The 24,560-nt window shown below is 37.3% G+C and overlaps 1 protein-coding gene across 1 annotated transcript in view; it reads right to left on the reverse strand.

Annotated features, from left to right (window-relative positions):
* ZNF804B (zinc finger protein 804B) overlaps nt 1-23,280 on the reverse strand; it is a 581,346-nt gene extending 558,066 nt beyond the window's left edge. Inside the window, exon 1 of the mRNA XM_023226713.2 lies at nt 22,561-23,280. Coding sequence (XP_023082481.2) covers nt 22,561-22,668 — 108 coding nt within the window. The 5' untranslated portion in view covers nt 22,669-23,280. The remainder of the gene's footprint in view (nt 1-22,560) is intronic.
* Between the last annotated feature and the right edge of the window lie 1,280 nt (nt 23,281-24,560).

The raw sequence follows: 24,560 nt of genomic DNA on the forward strand, positions 1-24,560 counted from the left end.
AATGGAAAGCAGTTTTATTTTTCTCAGAGACATAAAGATATTTACACAGAGTACTGTACCATATCAGAGGAGCTAGAAAACCACAGCTAAGCAAGTTCTACTCACAGAAGCACTGTTTCTTTTTTCTGACATGACCTTGTTCTTTCTGCTAATACTAATGCTAATACTGCTAAACCAAGTGATGGCTGCATAAACATAAGTAATTACTTTACAAATGACAATAAGGCCATGTTTTCCCACTATGTGTTTCTAGAAGCATCAAAATATCTCTTTGATGAAGAAGACTCCTAGTTGATTAATGGAAATAAAATGCCTGTGTAAATAAAATTACATATATTTGCATATTTGAAATATAGAGAGATGGAGATACTAGTGTATATAAATACATGTGCATGTATGTACATATATGTGTATATATAACTATATTGAACTAAAGAAACCAATTAAAATTCATAAAATGGCTCCTAATCAAGTGGAAGAACCAGGGATTTAACTATCAGTGTTTACCAGTGCTGTACAAGAAAGGCTTTGCGTAAATAATGCAGATTATATCTATTAATATTAATGCCCCTCCTCTGATCTCTTTCTGATAGAGCTGCCCATGAACTTTTCTCAGAGCGTCTCTTTCCATAGCTCCCTGAGTGAGATACAGATGTGTGACCCTGTAACCCTCTCCTCCCCAACCCAATCTCTTTTTCTCCCCTTTCTTGCCCTATTACACAACACACACACACACACACACAAGCTGGAATAGTTACTACTTACAAAGGGGTGTAGAAAGCCCATTTGTAAGGCAGCAAATTATGAAGCTAACATAAGAAGCAGAGATGAGCTAATTGGAAATAGACTGTAAACAATGAGTCACCTCAGCTCCCAATTTCCTTTCCCATCTTGGCCAAGGCCTGGAGACATTTTCTACCCCTGAGTCTTCTCAATCAATTAATTCTTTTTTGCTTTAGTCAGGTAAATTGTTGTAGGGTTATTTGTCTCTTGAAGTCAATAAGAGTAACCTGAGAATTTTTTCAAAGCAACCTACTCACACATAGCAGAAAGAATCCCAGGTTTCACATTTGATGATCTGCGTTCAAATCTCAGATTTTCCACTCGCTAACTGTGACTTTGAGTAGTTTATTTAGCCTCTGGGTCTCAGCATTTTGTAAACTGAATGAGCACACAAATATTAAATACAATAAATGATATAAGAAAATAATCAGCAACTCCATAAATGTTTGTTGAATTAAGTTGTGTTTGGCATATAGTCTGTTGGCTGACACGTTCTATAATGCAGTTATGATGACCAGCTTTGTGACAAGGACATAAAAGGGTTTGAATTCTGACCAGTGTCCCTGGGTGACCTCAAGAATATTAGTCCAATTAGTTAAGCTGCTGATACATAATGTCTCTGCAACAAGGAGTCAGTAGGCTGAAGATACTCTAGAATATGTCTTAGCAAGACAAAGCCCAGGGTAAGTCCTTAAGCAGGCTTCTGCTGCTGCTCTTAATATCCTCAGGAAGAATATGAGCTACACTTCAATAAACGCTTGAATGCCAATTCAGATAACCAGACCCTGATCATTTAATTAACTTCTATTAGTATGCATTATGGAAACCCTACTTATATTCTTCAATAATAATGTGAATATCAGAAAATTACCCCACTATTTCAATTAAATGGCTTAATATACATATGAAGGATTTTTTATTGTTATTTTAAAGAACTCAAATTCTAAGATTAAAATAGACTTGTGTCAGTTTTACGGGGTTTTGTTTCCATTATATGTTTCTAACAAGAAATTGGTTGCTTAACTATATGTGCCTGGAAGAATGAGATGATAATACTACTGTGCCTTATTGCCTGATGTATAAATTAGTTTCTAATATTCATACCTATGAACAGAATTAGTATATTATAAAATAAGTAAAAGTGCATAATGATAAGGGAAGCAAATACACATTTTTATTTCTTCCTATGAAGAAAGATAGCTAAGAGCTTTCAAATTATATCATTATTTGCAGTTTATGTGAGATAAAATTGTTGAAAAGTATTTGCTTCACTTTTGAAGTGTTACCCATTTTTTATGTCTTTGGGTTCTCAGAAAGTGTCTTTATAGTTTTTTGTAATTGCCAATTAGCGTCTTTACCATTAGGCCACATACAGTGGTTTATGCCTGTAATCCTAGCATTTTGGGAGGCTAAAGTGGGCAGATCGCTTGAGCCCAGGTGTCCGAGACCAGTCTGGGCAATATGTTGAAACCCTTTGTCTACAAAAAAATCAAAAAACTAGCCAGGTATAGTGGTGCACCTGTAGTCCCAGCTACTCAGGAGGCTCGGGTGGAAGGATCACCTGAGTCCTGGGAAGTCAAGGCTGCAATGAGCCATGATCGTGCCACTGCACTCCTTCCTGAGTGACAGAGTGAGATCCTCTCTCTCAAAAAATACAAAACAAAAAAAAAGGGAAAAAAGTCTTTACCATTAATTTCTTACTAAAAAATTGGGTCTGAATATCAGTTAATTACACGTACATATTAACTGCTGAAGATATGAATAGATCTCTAACTGTTAGTTTTTTGAGGAACCTCCAAACTCTTCTTTTTAGTGAATGTACTAATTTACGTTCCCACCAACAGTGTATAAGGGAGCCCTTTTCTCCACATCCTCACCAGCATTTCGTGTTCCCTGTCTTTTGGATACAAGTCATTTTAGCTGGGGTGAGATGACATCTCATTGTAGTTTTGATTTGCATTTCTCTGACGATCAATGACGTTGCACACGTTTTCATATAACATGTATCTTTTAATTTTGTTGATTATGTATATACCCAAATTTTACTTTTACTTAATATTTACATTTTAACCCACTCTAATCAACTGAGATTGAACGAATGAATGACCAGTTGGACAGTTTATTGAGTATCTTCTAAACCCATAGACCCTGCAGCACCTTAGGGCTATCAAATACTTAGATAAAGAAGACACTGATCCTGTTGCTGGGGGAATCAAAGAAAGGAGAACAGATATGTGAACCAACAATTTAAATGCCATTATTCTGTAATAAAAGAATGTGAAAATTTTCATGGTGGCACAGAGAGGGAATAATAGTCAATTTTCAGAGAAGTAGTTTCACATTTGAGCTTTGTAATTTGAAAGCCCTGGAATGAAGCCCCAGCACTCTGTCATGTAATGTTGTAAAATGTAAAGTTAAAGTTCGAGTGTTTCATCTTATCTACAAAATGAAAGATAACAGTGTCTCCAGCTTAAGGTTGTGTTAAGGATTAAATATGACAACACGTGAAAGGCTGACTTTAGCACCGTATGTCTGGCATATAGTGAGTGCTTCCTGCATGTTACTCTGATTGTGAACTGGGCACTAGGGAGATATTTAGTCACCAGGGAAGCTTCACAGAGAATATTCACAGGAGTTACTAATGGAAAAAGGAGAGAACAGACAGTGAGCCAGCCATAAAACCTTCCTCATCCTCTGGCCTCAGTGTTATAAATCCCAGGATTATTCATGAGTTGATATTGGTTCAATAATTTCATAATGTTAATGGACACAAAAAATCCATGGAATACTTGTTCAAAATGCATAGCCCAGGCCCCACTCTGGACATTCGGATTCATTAAGTCTAGTGTGAGGGCCTAAAATCTTCAACTTAACCCCGTTTAAACAACAATTGATGGAGATGAGCCCTAAAGCCATTCTAGCTTGATTTTATTAAAATTAAATTGCCATACTTGACATGTCATTTAATAGTCTTTTTTGCCATCTTTGTATCTCAGAAGCACGGAAAAGTGACACACATACACAAAAAGTACTTACTTTGATTACTTTTAAATAACACAAATTGTCCTCTCTCTAGAATATTCAGAAATTTTAAAACCCCGATTTTTGAAAACGGAACCTGGGAGCCATGAGCAGAAAGATCAGAAATGGACATTTACCACATATTTATTTGTTTAATGTGCACTTTCCATGCTAGACTGCACATTCCATTGGAGCAGACAACACGGGTACCTTATGCACCTCGGCTGCTTCACCAGCCAGCACAATGCGAGGCACCATTAATCAAGAAGTACTTTCAGGGTAATGCCAGCATTCCTTGGCAGGATATAGGAGTGGTAAGACAAGTGCAGGGCAGGGGTAGATTGGAGATATATTTAGGAATGAAAATTAGCAGTTTTCCCAATCTAATGAGGGACTACAGAAAAATATTCTCAAGCTTCAAGCCTTGGCTGCTAGATGAAGACAGTGTCCCCAACCAAGGGGGAAGCATGTTTGCTGGAAGAGTAATTTTGTTTTAAAGATTATGTGTTTGAGATTTCTAAGGAAAACGATAGCCAATGAATAACTACAGATGTATATGTGTCTAAAATTCTGAGATAAGCAGAATAATGCTTTTCATAGATGTCCATGATCAGGACCTGTGAATGCTGTATTACATGTCAAAAGGGACATTATAGATGTGATTAAAACTAAAGACCTTGAAATGGGAAGAGTATCCTGGTTTATCCCAGTGAACCCAATCTAATCATCAGTTCTTTAAAGCAAAGAGTTTTTCCCACTGCAGAGAATCATAGAGATGGCAGCATGAGAGGAAGTTGCTAGCTTGAAAATGGAGATAAGTTGCAATGAGCCTAAGAATGTGGGGAACTTCTATCTAGAAGCTGGAAAAAAACATTTAAAATGGATTCTCTTTTGAGAGAATACCTCTAGAAAGCAGGGCAGCTTTATGTATAACTTGATTTTAGCCTAGTGACACTGACCCACAGAATAGCAAAATAATAAATTTATGTAATTGTTTTCACTAAAATTGTGATAGTTCATTACAGTAGCAGTAGGAAACTAATACATGACGTATGAGTTGAACATAAATATTGTACCCATTCTTCAGATTTCTTTATAACAGATATATTTCCTTCATTAGTTAATGCCACTTCCTCTCAGTTTCTGCTATTTTTTTTTTTTTTTTTTTTTTTTTTTTTTTAGATGGAGTGTCACTCTGTCACACATGCTGGAGTGCAGTGGCGTGATTTCGGCTCACTGCAACCTGTGCTTACAGGTCTCAAGCTATTTTCATCCCTCAGTCTCCAGAGTAGCTGGGATTACAAGCACATGCCACCACACCTGGCTAATTTTTATAATTTTAGTAGAGATGGGGTTTCATCATGTTGGCCAGGCCAGGCTGATCTCGAACTCCTGACCTTAAGTGATCCACCCACCTTGGCCTCCCAAAGTGTTGGGATTACAGGCGTGAGCCATGGCCCCCGGCCACTTTCTGCAATCTTATATTAAATGGTTTAAATAGAGTGCTGGGCATTTGTCTGATAGCATTCAACTCTATTCTCACTCTTTCTACTTTACTCTGGGACTGCATGCCTATAAAATGTTGGCTTGAAGCCAGTAAAGTACCTATCCCAGATCCCCTTGCCAGCTGATTTCTGGTTGGGTCTTGCAAAGGAAAGGACTGGTGGGAGAGTGGAAGTTAGGAGAAGGAAAGAAGCCATGATTAATTTTCTTCTGCTTCTGTGTCCAACTGCCTTAGCATCTTAGCGCTCATGAGTTTTGGTGGTGGCAGAAGCAGCACCAGGCCAGTGGTTGCCTCTCTACAATATCAGCATCATTGTGGCAGAAGCCAGTGGTTGTAGGCACCAGTCGCTCACCTTGTCAGTGAGTCCAGTAGCACCAGCAGGACTGTGAGCTCATGGATGCCTGCAAAGCAGAGGTCAGGTGGTTTCAGTAGCAGCTGCAGCACGCCCAGGGTACATGCTTGTAAGGTCCACATAATACTGCTTACACCACTTTCCCCTTTTCCCTTCCAGCTCTAGGTGCAATAGTGACTTCCTGCAGTTACTAATCCTGGGTAATAACAACTAACTCCTTTCTCTCTCTCAGGCTTGTTAATACATCGGTAAAAAATTCCTTGGTATTGGATTCCCTCCGTTTGAAAAGTAAGACTGATTTCTGACATCCTGACTAGACACTGATACACATGTTTTTGCACCAATATTTCCTTATTTTAACTTAGGAAGTGAACAGGGTGGGGGTGGGGGTTTATAAGTACTAATTGGGATTCATCAGAATTTCCAAAGATGTAAGACATTTAAACAGTAATGAGGTTGGATGCTTACCAGCACAGGGATAGTAGTTTTAGATTAAATATCTAGCCTAATAGAAAAGTGGTAAAAAAAAAAAAAAAAAAAAAAAAAAAAATCCTTCCGCATGCCAGCAAATTCATGAAAACAACTGGTGTATTTAACTCAATTTGCTTTGACAAAAAAAAAAAAAACACAAGAAATAGAAAAGCCACTGCAAATGTATTATTATCTTGAATTAAAGCAGTACCAGGAAAGTACAGCACACTGAACATTTTTGTATTATGAAAGTTGTGAAAACACTGGGCTGCTATTTGCAACGGTTGTGCTCAACATAATGCTAACTGGCCCTCATGCCTGAACTTCTCTTCCCAAGAAAAACCAACTACAGTATAATGCAATCTGATAGGGCCATCCAGAAGAGCAACAATGTCAACAGTTTGATACAAAAATGTTAAGTTCCCCATCACTACTGAGAACATTTTAAGGGGTCATGGAAACCTGCTTTTGACAGAACAAGCCAACTGTGATCAAAGTAGTCATCAGCTCCTTTCACTGTACACTTACTACGTGCAAAACCCTGTGTTAAGCCTTTAACATTAACTAGCTCATTCACTGCCTACAAAGGCCCTATAAGACAAGTAACACCACAAGTGAACAGCCTGAGCCTCATAATGGTAAAGTAGTCACACAGCTGGTCAGAGCTAGAATGGAAGGTCAAACCAGCTCAGTCCAACTCTAAAATCAATACAGATAAGCACTTCTCTGTACTTAGTATGAAAAGGGAAAATTTCCATGTTCCCACCTTAAAATTGGAGGGACAACATGCAGAAATGCATGAATGAAGACAACTTACATACATAAACTATACCACAAAGCCCTACACATATCACAATTTTTATTTTCAAATTTTAAATAAATATAGAAAGATACAACCTTTGTTACTAAGCAACACTGGAAAGGACTCATCTTTTAGTGGCCATACATGCTTTTCAGGAATGAGGAGAGTTGCCTTGTCTGTTGACTCTTATAAGGAGAGAAGAACTGAAAATTAACTTTATAGAGCTATACACAGGAACAGATCCTGAATTTACTGCACATGTAACTAAATTAATGATGATTCAACTTTGGAAATCCTATTTTCTTATTTGTAAATTATTTCTGGTTTTCGTTTGAAACAATAACAACAACAACAAAAGTCATGGTTACCTATCTCATTTGGCACAACTGAGAAGAAGTAAGTAGAAAAGCTTCTGTCGGGACTATGGAATGGTCATGTTTAGTTCTATAGTTGGATTAAAGGCCATATGTCCATCTACTTGAGGTGATTTTCTTATTTCCTTGTTACATGGCCTACAGGGTCCTGCATGGTTGGTCCTCACCTATCAGCCTTTGCTTTCTTGTTGCCCCTCGGCCTCTGAGCCAACCTCCAAAAAGCCATTCCTTGGGTCTGACTCAGAAGTCTAGGCCCAGATAGCTCCTCCTCATTCTTCATGTCTCAGATTAGGTATCATTTACTCTGGGAAGTCTTACCCAACTCTAGGACTAGGTAGGGTCACCCTGTTATAATCCCTCTTTAGCATCAGTTACTTATCTTCACAAGAATTTTAAATTCTTATACATTTTTATATAAGGTATTAGGAAATAAAAATCTGTTTGTTGCCTATCTTCCTTAGTCTCCACTAACACAGAGAGTATGTCTGTTGTGTTGACTTCACTATCACCAGTACCTGTAACAGTACCTAGTATATAGTAAGGACCCCAAAATGTTTGTGAAAACTTACTATCTGAATTCCACCAGCTTCAAGGCATAGCCATAATCCCCCTGAGAGATTTTCACTTGGAACCTTGGTGACAGGGTTTTCCACACAGAGCAGCACAGAGCTCTTCCACCCAGTGTCCTTTCCTTTAAGTCCTCATTTCTCTATTAGGAGCTTCCTTTTTGTGGTTTCCACAATTTAGAGGGCCCTAAACCTACCCCATCAAAGCAGAACCTTACAGCAACACTCATCTTCAGCTCTCATTATTCTCTTCAGTGATCTCCTGCTTTTTCTTTCAGAGACCCAGCACCTGAGGTATTAAGTTAAGAGAATTGTTTCCAGATCCTTTATTCACATTGAAGAATAAATACTTAGTAGGATGAATAGATATCTCTAATGTATATTTGCATTTAGCAGCATCTAAATCGAAATGTCTGCCATCGACCACCAGGAACAGAGAATTCTCCATGGAGTAGAAACAGAACCTTCACTATGGACAGGGGCCAACTGTGCCTCTCTTACACACAGATACTCAAGGAAAAAGAGGTACTCAGGCCCTCAAACTAGACCAGGTCCAATCTAGTGCTCTAATGCTTTCTTTCCTCTCAGTCTTACCTCCAGAACATTCCCTCAGCCCCTCGCTGCTCACACTTTTGGTACTGGCCCATAGGCTGCACCCCACAACCAAACTAAGAGGATTAACAGGAGCCTTTCAATTGCTGTAATCCCCTTGGTCACTTGGAGGTAGCTGAAGTTTCAAAATTAGAAAAAAAAAAAAAAAAAAAAAAAAACCTTAAAAACAAAAGAGCAAAATTGAAAAGTCTCTAGATAAATATTTAGAATTGTATAGATCTAAATTAATTTTAAACTCTGACCTAAGTGCTTTGTGCATGAGTCAACTGACTCATGACAACAGAGGTAACTATCCATTTCAGATGCCCATTACCTCACTTTTTTCTTTTTTCTGTTTTACCCAAAGGAGTTTGGTCACTGATACAGTTTGGATATTTGTCTCCACCCAAATCTCATGCTGATTGTAATTTCTAATGTTGAAAGTGGCGCCGAGTGAGAGGTGATCGGATCACAGGGGCGGATCCATCATGGCTTTGTGCTGTCTTCATGATATGAGTTCTCAGGCGATCTGGTCATTTAAAAGAGAGTGGCATCTCCCTCACCCCCTTCTCTTGCTCCTGCTGTGGCCATGTGACATGCGGGCTCCCACTTTACCTTCCACCATGATTATAAGCTTCCTAAAACCTCCCCAGAAGCCAAGCAGATGCCAGCACCATGCTACCTGTAAAGCCTGCAGAACCATGAGCCAATTAAATCTGTTTTCTTTATACATAACCCAGTCTCAGGTATTTCTTTATAGCAATACAAGAACGACCTAATACAGTCATTTATCAAAGTGGTGTTATTTCCCAGGATTATTTGGTTTATGGGAAACATATCTTCTCTTCCCACAATGTGATTTATCATTCAGTTTTGCTACATGGCCAGCAAGTGTCTGACAGACAATATACTCTTAAAAAATACTTGTTGAATATATGATTGATTTACTGACTGACAGAATGAATGAATGAATGAATGAATGACTTTGACTCCACAGTTTAAACATTTTTGTTTTTAATTCTAGAAATATTTGGCTTATTCCAGATGACCCTTCTATATCCAGGTTTCTGCCATACATACTGCTAATTCCTGCTTTACTCTTTAAAGTGGTCCTCCCCTCCTCCTTGAGCACTTAGCTTAGGGGAAAATTTCTTGTGCTTTCTTGAATGTACCCACTCAGGAGTTCCTGAGGGCTGAGCTCCCAAAGTCACTTTAACATTTTTCATAAATGCTGCAAACAGAATGAAATTAATACATAATCAACGTTTAGAGATGGAATTAATTGTCAGTGTATCAGATAGCTAATTTAATTACTCCAGGTAAGACGTATGAATTTTAAACATGTTTTAGAAACAGCAGCTGCTTCCGCTTCATGGTCCATCTAAGTGTTATTCAAATCAAAGTGTTCCGGGCTTATGCCAAAAGCACCTTTCCTGCAGAGATACAGAGGAAAAGAAAGAAACTTTCACCATTCAAGACTTTTTTTCCCACCTTTAAATAAAGTAGTTCTGCTTATGTCTATTTTGCCTGGCTCCTAGAATTTCCTTTGAACAAAGGATATCATAGCTTTAAAAATAAAACAACCACTACCTGAAATATACTGGTCAAGTATTAGTGAGTTGTTTCCAAAAAGGGGAGTAAGAAATTTTGAGTTTGCAGTTCCTTCCTTGCCTCATCAAACACAGCACTCATCAAGATCAGAAATTAAATCCTAGGGCTAACCTAATATTTGTGACTTAATGAAGAATTTAGAACTTCATGTACCCAAAGTTGTCATACAATGAGATCACATGTTGTATTCCAGTTACTACGTATTTGGTTTACTTCTAAGACCTTCAGACTTAGGAATGCTTATGTACTATATAAATCCACCCAAGGCCACTCTTTATGAATATTTTAGGCCAATTATCATTTCTCTTTAACTGTGCTTTCTCACCTTCTGTATTCCCTGTGGAAGACTGGTTTGCTTTATCACTCCAGGGGTGGAATGCATCCTGATGATCACAGAGATTTAAACAGAGTGATATACAAAAACGAAAACAACAAATCCACAGTAAAGTGACCTGCTATTGGAAGAAACACAGAAAGAAGATTTATTGTTTTTTAGTACTTTTCCTTTAAAACACAATTTCACAAATCTTCTTTCAATGATGATAGGAAAGCAAATCATCAGTAGTGGTCACCAAGGATTCTTCCAGGGATATTATACACACTTCCTAAATGTATAGTATGTAGCACATGAAGATTGAAAGAAGAACATTAAATGTGGTTTAAAATACATGATCAATTCTTTAAATCTATTTAAATTCATTTAAGTCAGCATTGTTTGGGCTTTATCTACAATCTTCTTGGCAATAACCCCGTTTCCATAGTGACAAAAATTTGTATTTTATCTTCATGCATGCTTGTGGAAGTATAACAACTTTTGTAATAAAGTTTACATACTATTTGCACATAAATTTCATTTTTGTGAGAAGTCCAAGCTACAGGTTTCTTTCCTTTAATCATTTATTGCTGTCTTGCCATTACATATATGATTCACATGTCCTCTCAAATAATGACAACTCAACAAAGGGCCATTCCTAACCACTTGCAAAAGAGTTCTAAATATACATGATGATCAGATCTTTGAATATTGACATGTGATATTAAGGAAAAGATAATGAAATACTTTGCAGATGTCAACCTTCATATAATATATGTGTTTTATTAGCATAAATCCATTCATTTTTGCCTAATCAGTATTCTGTTACTTATTTGTTTCAAATGGTTAGTAAGTTTGCTTTGGCCAAAGTGAAACAGAAAAGTGAAGCAACAGAGACGTTGTCCAGTTACCTATCCACGCCAAGAAATGAGGGCTTTATTTCAATAGTTTGCTGTCAGTTGAGCTGCAAATATGTGTGTTATTTACTAAAATTCCTTTTAATATTAATTTTTAAAATAAAGCTTCCAGGGCCTGTACTGTTCTCTGTCTACATTCGTGGCATCAAAAAGCTATACACATATGATTAGTGATAATTTAGATATTATTTTATTCTTGAATACAAAAGTTAAAAATAACTTTCCATTGATATGCCACTATGTCCACAACAGAATTTTTTATTTTATGAAATTATACCTACTACTTCAATTCATACATCACATTTTATTTAAAACTAAAGCTTTTTTCCCCCAGGAATTCACAAATCTGTAAGTGGAAAAGTAAAAAACCAAAACAGAAAGCCTTAAAATATCCCTTTAAAATGATTCGATTTTTCTGTTTACTCTCTGGATATAGGATGTAGATGGTATGAAAGGGAAACATCTGGGTAAAGTAGGCAATATTTAAAAATGTGAACAGTGTTTTTCTTAATATATGATAGTGTTGTACTGAGTTTACCACCTTATTAAGAATATAAGAACCATCAGTATATTTCAAACCTGCCCTACATTAAAATGTGTAGTAAAGCATTTTGAGTTGCATACATTTCAATTTATAAGGAACTAATGCAAGTGATATACATTGCATAGGATGTTCTTTGTTCTCACAAATGTTTCAGTCCTTTTTATGTTTTAACAATGAAATTTACCAGCTGTCTCTGAATATTTAAAGGGATATTATGTTGAACAGAGAGCTTTTCTTGTTTCCCTACACTCTTGCTTCAAAAAGGCACACTGAAGTCCAGTGACTAAAAGAAAGAAGGAGGAAGGGACATTTGGGCAGAGATAGGAGACTGGCATTAATTCATTCATCTCACAGGAGAAGAAATCACCTTGATAAGCAGGGAGCTCCCACACCGTTGGAAATATTCACCCATGTGAAGGTTGAGTGTGGTTGAATTAACAGACTTACTGGCTTCATGCAACATCAATTTATCATCTTATTATAGTCCTCTATGTCAGAAGCTCCACTGGACACAAATCAACATGTTAATAAGGCTGTGATTTTTCTTGAGCCCCTATGGGAGAATCCATTTACTTGCCCTTTCCAGATTTAAGAAGTCGCTTGCACTCCCTGGCTTGTGGCTTCTTCCTCTAACTTCAGACCCAGAAGCATAGCATCCTCAAAGCTGTCTCTCTGACATTCACGCCTGCCTGTTATGACCCTTGTGATTACGCTGGACCCCACTGTGTGGTCCAGGATAATCATCTCATCCTCTTTAATTCAATCATAACTGGAAAGTCACTTTTGTCATGTAAGATCCTGGATTTGTAAGTGCTGGGGATTCTAATATAAACATATTTGGGGATATCATTAATCTGCTTACCATAGTGATATATTTAAAATATAGACCGGTAGGCGAACCTAGATTGCTAAGGGTCTTTCCAATGTTTATACTCTATAAACAAGGCAAATAAATTACCTATCTATTAATAACTGATAAAAAGTTTATTTGGATTAAGAAACTGACCATACCAAAAAAAAAACAGTTTTTCTTCACTCCTAAGAGTATCACTATCTTTCTGTATGTCCACCCTAGTTGACTAAATATTTTAGATAAAATTTATTGTTTAGAAGAAGACCAAGCTTCTCTTACAGACTGCGGTCCCATCCTAACTGGTCCAAGAAGGGACAAGTGCTAACAAAACCTTGCTGAAAAGTATGTGACTGATAAATTCAGGCAATTGGAGATTCTTAACAATTATTCAACAATCACCCTGTGGCTTTTCCAGGATGTTGCTATCTCAAAGGCTACAGTGGTCGTTGGTCAGGGAATTATTGTCTCTCTTTCAAAAAAAAAAAGAAAAAGATTAAAAGACACTATTTTTCCTTCTTCTCATGTACCTCCTATAAACTCCTAAATAGGAAAGAAGTGATCAAGTTCCTAACTTGTAATTCATTTCTCAGAAGCTATTAAATATGCCACCAATGACAAAATATGGCTTAACTAGCTCATGTATGAATTACATCAATTTATATATACCAGTCTTCAGTTTCTTGTGGCCTTCAGCAAAAGATGTTCTGAAATGCTACATAGAATAAAGCACTCTGCAAATTGAATTGATAGGAGACACTAAATTATACTTAAAGCAATTGACCAAATGATCTTGCTAGATCTTAAAGTGATAAACATTGCCATGAAAACAGTGGCCACTTAATCCATCAGTAGAACAGTTTGCATTCTAAAAATTTCTAACTGGGGGAAAAAATCTCTATGGAAAAATCTTCTTTGTGGACCTACCACCAGGACAAAAGGGAACATATTTATACTAATTAAATTTCCATTGAAATCTATTTATTTTCTATTGAAATCATTAAATTAACTAAGACAAGGAAAATTATCCCAATTGGAGTTTGATAAAACTTGTTGGAAGTTTTCCCCCACTACAACATCAGGTGTATATATGCATGCACACATATCAACACACACAATCTGAGTAATAATCATTGTTAATGTTTACTGAACACTCAATGAATGTCAAGCACTAGGCTCAAAACACCATACTAGGAACCATTGTTCCCCACTGTGAAGAAGTTAAAACTGAAGTTAAGAGAAGTTATAAAATTACTAGTCAATGGTAAAACTAGAATTTGAAAATAGGCAGTTTTACTCTAGGGCCTTCACTTTTGATCCTCATGTGATATTGTCCCCCTATCAGTGGCCGAAAGTAATAACCAAAGAGTGAAATACATTTAGGTATAATATATCATAGAAACTGAACACATAAAAGTCAGTATTTGTAAGTTTTGTTTGTTTGTTTTCTGAGACAGAGTCTCACTCTGTCGTCCAGGCTGGAGTGCACTGGCGTGATCTCGGCTCACTGCAACCTCTGCCTCCCAGGTTCAAGCGATTCTCTGGCCTCAGCCTACTGAGTAGCTAGAATTACAGGCTCATGCCACCATGCCCAGCTAACTTTTTGTATTTTTAGTAGAGATGGGTTTCACCATCTTGCCCAGGCTGATCTCATACTCCTGAGCTCAGGCAATCCACCCACCGGGGCCTCTCAAAGTGCTAGGATTAAAGGCGTGAGCCACTGAGCCCAGCCCAATATTTGTAAGTTAATGTTCTTAATCGCTAAATATATACTTAAGATTTCCTTAAATTTCACTAATTTCCAAATAAATATATAGCTAAACTGTAGAGCTAGCCCCAATTTTCTGGAGGCTTCTTGTGATGACATTGCATAAGAAGTAGTCACAGCAATTCATTAAGTTTAAGTGGCTTTTAAATCATAAGATAAACATTAAAGTAAATGACTAAATGGAAATTTCCAATACTCCTCATACCAGCTACACTGTTGTCAAATATATCAGTGGCAATGTCCTGAATGATGAAGAATCTAATAATACATTGTTCGTCATTCATTTTTATTCACACATCCGTTCATTCATTCAACAGATATTTATTGAGTAAAATAAAGCAGGAGCTTTGCAGACATAAGGATGACAGCACACTTACCCCAAGGATTTCAATGAAGGTGATGGAAATTGATAGATGTAATGGCAGGCTATAAGAGATGCACTTGACCTGTGAAAGGAAACTCAGGACTAAACTTCTTAGTTAAGACTATAAGAATATACAGGATATGGCCCCACAAATGAAGGATAAAAAAGAATTGGGGGGCAGAGGGAACAGCCTGTGCAATGGCAGAAAGGTCTGCAAACATGTCATAGTCAAGAACTCTTCAGTATAAGCGGACAATAGTAGAATCATGTGGAATAATAAACAGTGAAAGTTGAAAATGTAGGTGCAGGCTGAATCATGCACCTACACTTAAAATATTATTCAAGTTTTTAAATAATGTGAATGCAACTAATATGGCCACCTCCATGCCTCTTCGTTTCATATCAGATGAAGCAAATGAATAGGACAAGTCTAATTTAAGGCATGCCTCTATCCTCTCTGTCATTTAAAAAAGAGGACCCATGGCCATTTTTGTTTAGAATATGGCATTTATTTCATTCACAAAAAGAAAATGCATATAGCCTTTGCTTGCCAAGGAAGACGTTAGAGAGTATAATTATTCACAGCAAAATAAAGAACTGGAAGGGACATATGTGAGTGGAAAGAGGGGAAGCTGACTGTATTTGTCTGGTGCTGAGGAGTACACAGGACAAGTGAAGTGCTGAGTAATAGCTGTGGGAAGAAGGGCAGGGAAAGAACACTGGTAGGTGGGTTCTGAATGGAGATATGGGGAAAGCTGTAAATTCTGAACTACAGATGAAAGTTATGTGTGTATGGTGAACAGGGGAGAAACTTGTAAGGTTGGGTGAAAGAGCGTTCAGAATAGCGTAGTTCTTACCATTTGTGAGGGCTAGTATCTCTGGAGTTAGAAGTATATGCCAACATTTATGTGTGAACCAAAAAAAGATATTGAAAAACTTGATAATTATGTGAATGAAATGAATAAGGATTGATGGCAAGAAGAATAGAGAGGAAGAAGATTTTTTAAGAAAAGGAAAAACTGGCAATATCCGTTTCAAAATAAGCTATATTCTGCCTCTGACACCCACACAAAAGTGAAACAAAATTTGCCAAAAGGAAATTGCCAATTGTCAAAGAAAAAAAGAAAACTGGCAGTTCTAATTATACTTGCTAGAAATGAACAAACTGAATAATCTCTATGAATCATTCTCATTGCTGTCCAGTGCAAAATCCTGAGTAGCATCCTTACTTTGGATATTCAATATTTTATTATTGATTTACAACCCAACTTGTTTTCACAACAGATCTAAGCCATCTGAAAGAAACTTTATACATTAAAACAGCAAAATATAAATGTAAACATAATGAGAGCCATTGTAAATAAAATGAGAGCTGGACTAGGAACAGGAGATGAGCAGAGATGGGTATATCATGTTGCTTTTAAGGCCAACATCAATCCCTATCCCTTTGCTAAGTCACAGATTTGTCTCTTCCTCCCAGCCAAAGAAGAAAAGAAAATGACTCAACAGTATATTTATCCTTTTCTGTGAAAAGAAAAATATATTATCAGTTCTTCAGAAGTATTAGTTTAGAATTTAGATATCAAATTTGAATGAAATAAGAGATTAGTCAAATACATGTTATCTGAGTGCCATCGCAGGAAAATTAATATATTTAGAGAATATTTTAAAAAGCAAATCAAAACCCCCTTTTCTGTGTTATTAATTTATTTTTGAGACAAGGTTTCCCTTTGTTGCCTAGGGGCTGGAGTGAAGTGGCCTAATTATGGTTCATTGCAGCCTTCAGCTCCTAGGCTCAAGTGATCCTCCTTCTTCAGCCTTCCAAGTGGCTACAACCATAGGCATGAGCGGCCATGTCCAGCTAATTTTTGTTGTTGTTGTTGTTAGAAATGGGGTCTTGCTTTGTTGCCCAAGCTGGTGTAGAACACCTGGCTTCAAGCTCTGGCTTCAGGGGATCCTCACACCTCTGCCTCCCAAAGTGCTGGGATTACAGATCTTTCTCCAATTTAAATACCATATATTATTTTGTATTTTTTGTCTTCAATAAGTTTAAAGTGTCTTAGCTACAACTGAAAATGCTGTCTAAGGTAGGAAGCAATTTATTTTTCCAGAATTTCCTTCCAAGTTTAGTAAGTACTTCCAAATCAAGAGACTACGTAACTTGGGAATTGGTGTATCGCTGTTATCACTATAACTATACTTTTTCTTGAAAACATATCAAATATTTAATTTCTCTCTTCAGGTCTTATTCTCTAAGTAAACCTGATTTGTAAAATCAATCTACAAAAGGCTTTTTCAGCTGTCATTTTATAAGAGTTACTTGAATTTTTATGAAAAACTACATTTGTTACATTCCAAAGGCATTTTCAAGCAAAGCAGCATTTTTATTTCAATTTTCATTCAGATTATCTCTACAAAATATGTTCATATATACCAAAGAATTATGACAATGTATATTTTGAAAAAATCAACTTCACGCTGAAAGGCACTTGATAGTTATTTGAAATATGTATCATTCTTCTTGCTCTTTGCTTCCAACACAGCCTAAAACCCACTGGCATTTCAAGCTCTGTTATTACTAACACATAAAAATATGTATTTTAGTGCATATGTGTTATACAGAAAAATTTCACAGTTACAACTAACATAATGTTTTCTTTTAAGCCACAAATAGTTAAGTTCTATGTTAAATGCCGTGCACATTTAGCCTACCCATGATACCAACATATTTCATTTTTATTTTAGTTCCAAATTATGGAGCAGAAACTAAAATAGAGTTCATTTTAATCATATATCTAAAAGAAACTAATCAAGGTATATAAGCCCTCAAATTTTAATTATGAAATAAATGTAGTATAATCTAATATAAGCCACAAATTATAGCACTCAAATACCTATTTGAGTCTTCTTACTATGGAAACTTTCTGAAGTCAAATAAACACAAATTTGTTTAGGTTCTGGAAAGTATCAACTAGCATAAGTGCTAACTACAAAGTTTTTGAAATCAGTTAGGGGAAAGAAGAAATGGTTGTAAAGGCAATGAGAAGAAAGGAGGTTGCTTTATATGATACTTGACATATAAAGAGAACATGTATTATAAGAATTGTAACGAAGTCGTCCTTATTGAAAACATCTGAAAGTTTCAACATCAAAGGCAGTATTACATATTCATGAATTCAAGAAGAGGATGCAGGTGACTTCTCTACAGGAGGGCATGTCTTCATAATTATATTTGGCACTTGAAAAGTACATCACTTTGAGAACAATTTTGAATGTCTTTAATGTGTATTTATTAAGCATAATGAAAATATACACAATCAGATACTATAGGCATTTAAAAAAAAAGAACAAGGGCTTAACTGCACTCATTTCCTTATTTAAGAAGTTCTCTGGGTGGACACACCTTCAAGGTAGTTCATCTCTTCTAGAACTTCTTTCATTTATAGATATACATTTGTAATTTATCAAGGGAATTATGTAGAAGATTTTTGGTCCATTTAAAATGCTTGTTTATTTATATTCCACACCCTTCTAGTCTCTATGGTGCTCCCAGGAATAAGCACTTCTTAAGAAATGTAAACTTATCTAAACTTCAAAAGAGTAATAATAAGCTAAATATGTACCACAGATAAAATATATATCTACCATTATTATTAACATGTAATCAATAGGTATCCCAAATGATAGTCTCACTATTAACCACACTACATTCAAATATAAACTTAAGATGCTATTTTAGATTACATAACTAAAAATCAAGTCAAATATATTTTTCTTGTTATGTAGAAGGTATTTGTTTTATTGAATTCAAACATGGTGATAGAACTTAGAAGTTCATGAACATTGAATTCATCTATAGACTATGTTCTCCATTGAATAGCTTAATTATTGATTAAGTTATTAAATTTAATTATTAAATTGAGCAGCCACCTCTTCAGAGCAGACCATGTGGACTGGCTTGCTGGGTCCCCTAAGTACTCCCAATTATTAAAACAAAGTTTTACCATTAGTATCTTTGATGGTAGAAGACTGTATAATATATAAATAACTTATTTGACTTGAGCACAGATAGCAATGTGTATCTATCTATCTATAATGTGTGTATGTGTATCTTATAATGATTTTTAAAGTCATCATGCAGTCATATTATTTTAGAGGTTAGACAGAATAGGAGATAAGCATCATAAATTGTGGCAGAATTTAGAAAATGCACAATTTCTAAAAATAGAGACTTTTATCATTAAGCACCATAAAATCCTCTCATCTTTCTTTTCTTTTACTTTCTTTAATATATCCCTGGATTTAAAGTAGTATAAACTATCTCCACTCAATTATTTGCATTTTAATTAGGTTTAAAGAGCAATATGCTATTTTTTTCACACACAGTCTCTAAAAAGAGGAGAGATGTAATAGATAAAATACATTACCATGTTTTCACTTTGAAGATAGAAGCTGAATTTCACTCTGGGATTTTCAGTTTACTGATCTGTGAAAACTGTTTGAGGGTAAAATGCTTTATTTCTCAAACAACTCATTAAGAATTTATTATAATAATTCCATGTAATGATTCAACATGTTTTCTAAATGAAATCCTTTGAAACAAATATAATCATTCTTTTTTAGTTTCAGCTTAATATCATATATTCAGATTTTACAGACATGTGATTTGAACATAAATGTACACAACTACTTTACCTATTGAATTGAAGAATTATGTCTATAGGCAAGTGAAATGTTTTATCTATAATATCCAGGTATATTTCTATCAGAACTACAAAAGAAGAAATCCTTATTATGTCAAAAAGGGATTGTAGCTTTCTCCTTTCTGTAGCAGAGGTAGAAAGTAGTCTTAACCAATAAATTTTATTGAATATTAAAACCATGTTCTACATGTAAACAGTTCTAATAAAACAGAAAAATGTGGAACAAAATTAATAGGAGAGACACTTGGATTAAAAGGGCAAGGACCAAAGTTAAAGTACTGGAAAGCTTAGTGAAAGTGAGTTAAGTCAACTAAGAATATCTCTATACTAAATAAACTGAGTTCCAGTGAGTGGAAACTGGAAAGTCATTGATAAAGTCATTGATGTAGAGGTCAATTTTAGGTCATTCCTGATACAAATTTGAAAAAAAGAATAATGTCAGAGTAGCTATGTTTTTATTAAATAGATGAATATATTTTATGGATCTCTGAGTTTAACATCTATACTAAAGGAAAAAAATCAATAAAGTTATGTCAACCTGAAAATAACTGGGGAATGTGTATTGCTGAATAAAAAAAAAAAAAAAAAAAAGATGATCAGAGTTTACAGTTTCATACTTTGCAACTAATTAATAAAGAAGGCAAACACATATTTGTCTAGATTAGGAAAGTTTTCTAATGTGTAAAGGTCTAAGGTCCAGAAGGTAGTGATCCATGTCAACTTAGGGAGAAATGTTAAGTGTTATGTAATGGGAAGAGGACCTCAACTTGTTGGAAGACTCATCTCGACAACCTGCCAATGACAGAGAATGAATAAACACAAATCTTCACACAGTGCCCAGCTCACATGAAAAACTATTCAAATATTGAAAAAGCCATGCAAATCCCATAATAAAATGTAAAAGAAGACCAAGTAAATCAAATAGTGTTGAGAAAGTACATACATCATTTAATTTAGATATTTTTGATGATGCATATGTAATTTAAGTACATCCAAATGTGTAAATTAATATTGGAGAGAACCTTCCAGTGAGTCAAAGTGTAGATCCTAGATAGCAAAGTTAATTAATTTGTACTTTAGTAAAAACCAGCCCAGCAGTGAATAAAAATAGTGCCCTGTGGGTGGGGAGTACCTGATGAACCCTGGTCAACCAGCACAGCCATGTGGTCAGTGGGCTCTCTTCTCCCATCCACATTCACACATCTAGTCTCTACAGTGTCCGTCAGGCTCTTGGGAGATGACTGACCAAAGTGGGAGAGAAAGGACACTTTTTGACCATGCAACAGAAATTCCTCTGCAAACCCTACAGATTTGGGAAGATGAACACCATAGTCTAACCAACTTGAACTAAACTGTGTACGATTATGAAGCAATTCTCCCTTTATACTGAGAAGTCTTGAGGCACAGACAGTACAATGCACTATCCAATTTAGTTTTCCATAACCAAAAGGAAGGCAAGAAAGACAGGCACGGAGATTACCAAAGCGTTGAAAAATAATACCTGTGAGAAAGGCGGAACACTGTAGATTTTCTAGATAAAATGGACCTAAAGAAGAATTTAAAGGATTTAAGTTTGCTGTAAGAAAGATTCTCCTGGCACTGTGAGTTGTTAAACATTACAGTGGTTTGCTGAGACTGCACGAACTCCAATTCTGAGAATCTTTAGAAATGGGAAAGATTCAGACCTGCTATTTAGAGGGACTGAATGTGGGCTTTATTCAACTAGAACTCTGCAAAGTGCCTGCTAACCCTGTGAGTTTAATTGTTAAGTACTCATACAAACAGTATTTTCCATCTAACAGTTCTGACTCAGTACTGTATACAGTTGTTGGGGGGGAACAATTGCAACAATCCACTTTTTGTAGTACATAAAAGCATGTGAAGGAATAATTTGTCATGAGGAATCCTAGTGATATCTCTAGGCACTTGTACTTTCTGATTTTAGATTTCTCATGTAAATTACATATAGCATTTATTAATAATCAAAGGTTTTTATAATATGTTGCAGTTTTGAATAATTCATGCTAATGAAGCGTTAAACCATGACAGAAAATAACAAACATACAAAAATTAAAATTGGGCAATTTCAGTTTTCCCTCTTGATATACAGACTTAAATACTGTTTTTTATATTAAACCTCAAAAGTTGGTCTTTAAGTTTGGATACGTAGTAACTAGTAGTCCAAAATGTGTGTGTATATATATATATAAAACATATATATCTCTCTCACACACACATACACATTCACACACATTTTCTTGAAACACATTTGGAGCCTTAAAACGTTAGTTTATAGTATGTACCAAGAAATTAATTAATAATGGATTTAACTCATATAATCTGGATGAAATTATTTTATAAAAAGAATGTGAATAAACTGAATAGTAACTAAATTGAATAGTTTACTAAGTTAAAAAGCAATCACTCTAATTGCATGTTAATATATTTGTATATTATACAATAAACTATCCAACTCAGATTTCCATAAAGAATTCTTTTACTTCCCCTTAAAGAATGTGCATAGTTGAGCATTAGATATAATCAAGTTTTCACTACCTATACCTTTCCTTTTGCCATGATTTGAGGGAAAATCTTTGAGTTTTTCTCATAAAGTAATAGGAGCATTATTAAACTAATCTCAACCGATGACTTCACAAAGCACATTGTAACGTGCCACTCAAACTTTCTACACTGCCCAAATCAGCAGATGCATAAGTTGACATAGCACAGAGGAGCTACCTTCAGAGCCCTGCAGTTAACTGCATTCAGTAAATATTTACATCCGTAGCACTATAGATCCTACTGACTGGATTGAAAATACACATGTAAATACACACCCCTCTCTGAGTCACAGTCTGTCAATAAATTGTATAAACGGACACGATGTACCTCCACACCTATGGATAAGGTTTACGTTTTAGATATCCACCACCTACTCATTGTATCAGGATACTATCTCTCAATATCTTTTCGTTTGCGTTGAGTTGGAACGTTTGTGTATGTACGTGTGTGCGCGCGCACATTACCGGAGAGGGAGATCCGTTCTTGCAGAGGGGTCCCCTGAAGACTCCTTTAATGCCCCGGTAGTGCCCATTGCTGAGATGTCTCGAACTGATGACCAGGTAACAAGCCATGTGGGTCCGGGCGGAGGCGCAGAGTCTCAACTCCTCACCAGGCGACCAGCCGTGGAAAGCGAGCGGGTTTCTTAGCGGCAACAGCGACTGCCACCTCCCGAGAAGAAGCGGCCAGCAGGACGCAGGGGGAGGCGGCGGCAGCGCGTCCCTGCTCTGCGCCCCGTGTGGGGCTCCTGCTGCCGACAGCTGCAGCTCTGACACAGGCGGTGGCGGCGACAGCACAGAGCACGGAGGGGACTCAGCAAGCCAGTCCACATGCTGCTCTGACGAGGTGGCTGCTCAACCGCGGGCCAGCGATGTATTTATTTAAGGACAACTTCCAGGGTCCGCCAGGGAATCAGGAATTCCCCCGCCCCTTTCCTCCCGCCCCCTGCCTTCGCGCCTGGCGCCTGCCCCGGGGATGCTCAGGAGCGGGTCCCCACCGTCCGGCCGAGGGTGTCCTGGACTGCGGGCTGCAGTGCCGGGATCCAGCAGCGGCCGCCCCACCGCCGCCGCTGCCCGTGCTGGGAGAGTGGCTGGGAGTCCTTGGGAGCGCCAAAGCGCTGCCCCCGCTGCAGTCGGGAGAGGGCGGAGGAGGCGACGGGCGGGCCGGGGTGAGGACAGGGAGTTGGGGACGCGGCGACCTGTGCTTGAGGAGGGCAGTTAGCACTGCGGCTGGGAACTGTGGGCTTGGGGTTGCCCGGGAGGCTCAGGTGTGCTCTGGGGCGAGGTCAGGAGGTGACAGCTGCCGTGGTGGCCGCGGGGGACTCTCGGGGCTGCGGGACCCGCCTCTCCCACCTCCCGGCCTCAGCCGCCCAGCCCCCCCGGTTCGTCTGCCCTATCTCTGAGCCAACTTTCTGCTGTGTTTGGGAGTCACCTGGGAGGACTGGGGAGGCGGTGGTGGAGGAGATGGGCAGGAGGAGAGCGTTTTCTTTACTCTTTCGTTGCCTGCTGGCCTTCAGCATTTCTTCAGCGCTCTGGCTGACGACGGCGTTGGCAGAAGCAACAGCTCCCCAGCCGGCTGCAAGAATGATCTGTGCAGCCACAAATAGGGCAGACGATTAGATGTGCCATGGTAGGGTACGCACGGACGAGGAAAGTTTTGGGCAGAAAACTCATATAAGGTATAGAAAAGAGACATGCATGCGTATATGTGCATATGCATGCACGTACCCAGAGTTCTGAAGATTCACTTACAAGTTTTTCTGTACCTTTAACGAGGTACATATTTTTGGTCTGTATAAGACCTCTGTGCTTTCAAAACCCCCAACAATCATCCCCCTCAGAAGTGGTTTTTAACGGATGTTATTTCGTTTACGGTAATTTAAGCCACCAGGGAGCGAGCTGCACTGAGAATTAAAAGACCTGTGCAGAAATGTGCTCTGAAAGGAGAAGATAGCCCTCCCAGAGCTTGGAGACACCCTGCACTCTCCTCCACCCCGCGGTTGTTTAATGGGGTTCTGCAATCCATCTCTGCCTCACCTCGCCTTGTCTGTGCCTGGGAGAGGGAAAAGGTTCACCTCCTCTCAGTCTGTTGCTTCAGTGCTAGAATTGAAAGATTACCGCCAATGCTCTGAGTATTCTCCCCAGTATTCTCCTCTCCTGTCTCCCACAATGCCCCATTCGCATCCCGGTTGAGATTGAGGACCTCTCACAAAAGCAGAAACAGGTTAAAAGAAAAAAAAAAAAAAAAACTGTTAATTTAATTTTTCCTATTCAGGCAACTCATAAAATTCTTAAGCAAAAAAGGAACAAAAAAGAATCTAATTATAACTTTTGTAGCTCCCCAATAAAAGCTTGACTTTTTGTTTACTACATCATTACAATGACTTAATATCCTTAATATTTTATTTAAAAAATACATAGAAGTACATCTACTTTTAGATAGATTTTAAAGGTTTTAGATAGTCTTT

The sequence above is a fragment of the Piliocolobus tephrosceles genome, chromosome 8, assembly GCF_002776525.5.
Source record: "Piliocolobus tephrosceles isolate RC106 chromosome 8, ASM277652v3, whole genome shotgun sequence".
In the NCBI taxonomy this organism is placed as follows: domain Eukaryota; kingdom Metazoa; phylum Chordata; class Mammalia; order Primates; family Cercopithecidae; genus Piliocolobus; species Piliocolobus tephrosceles.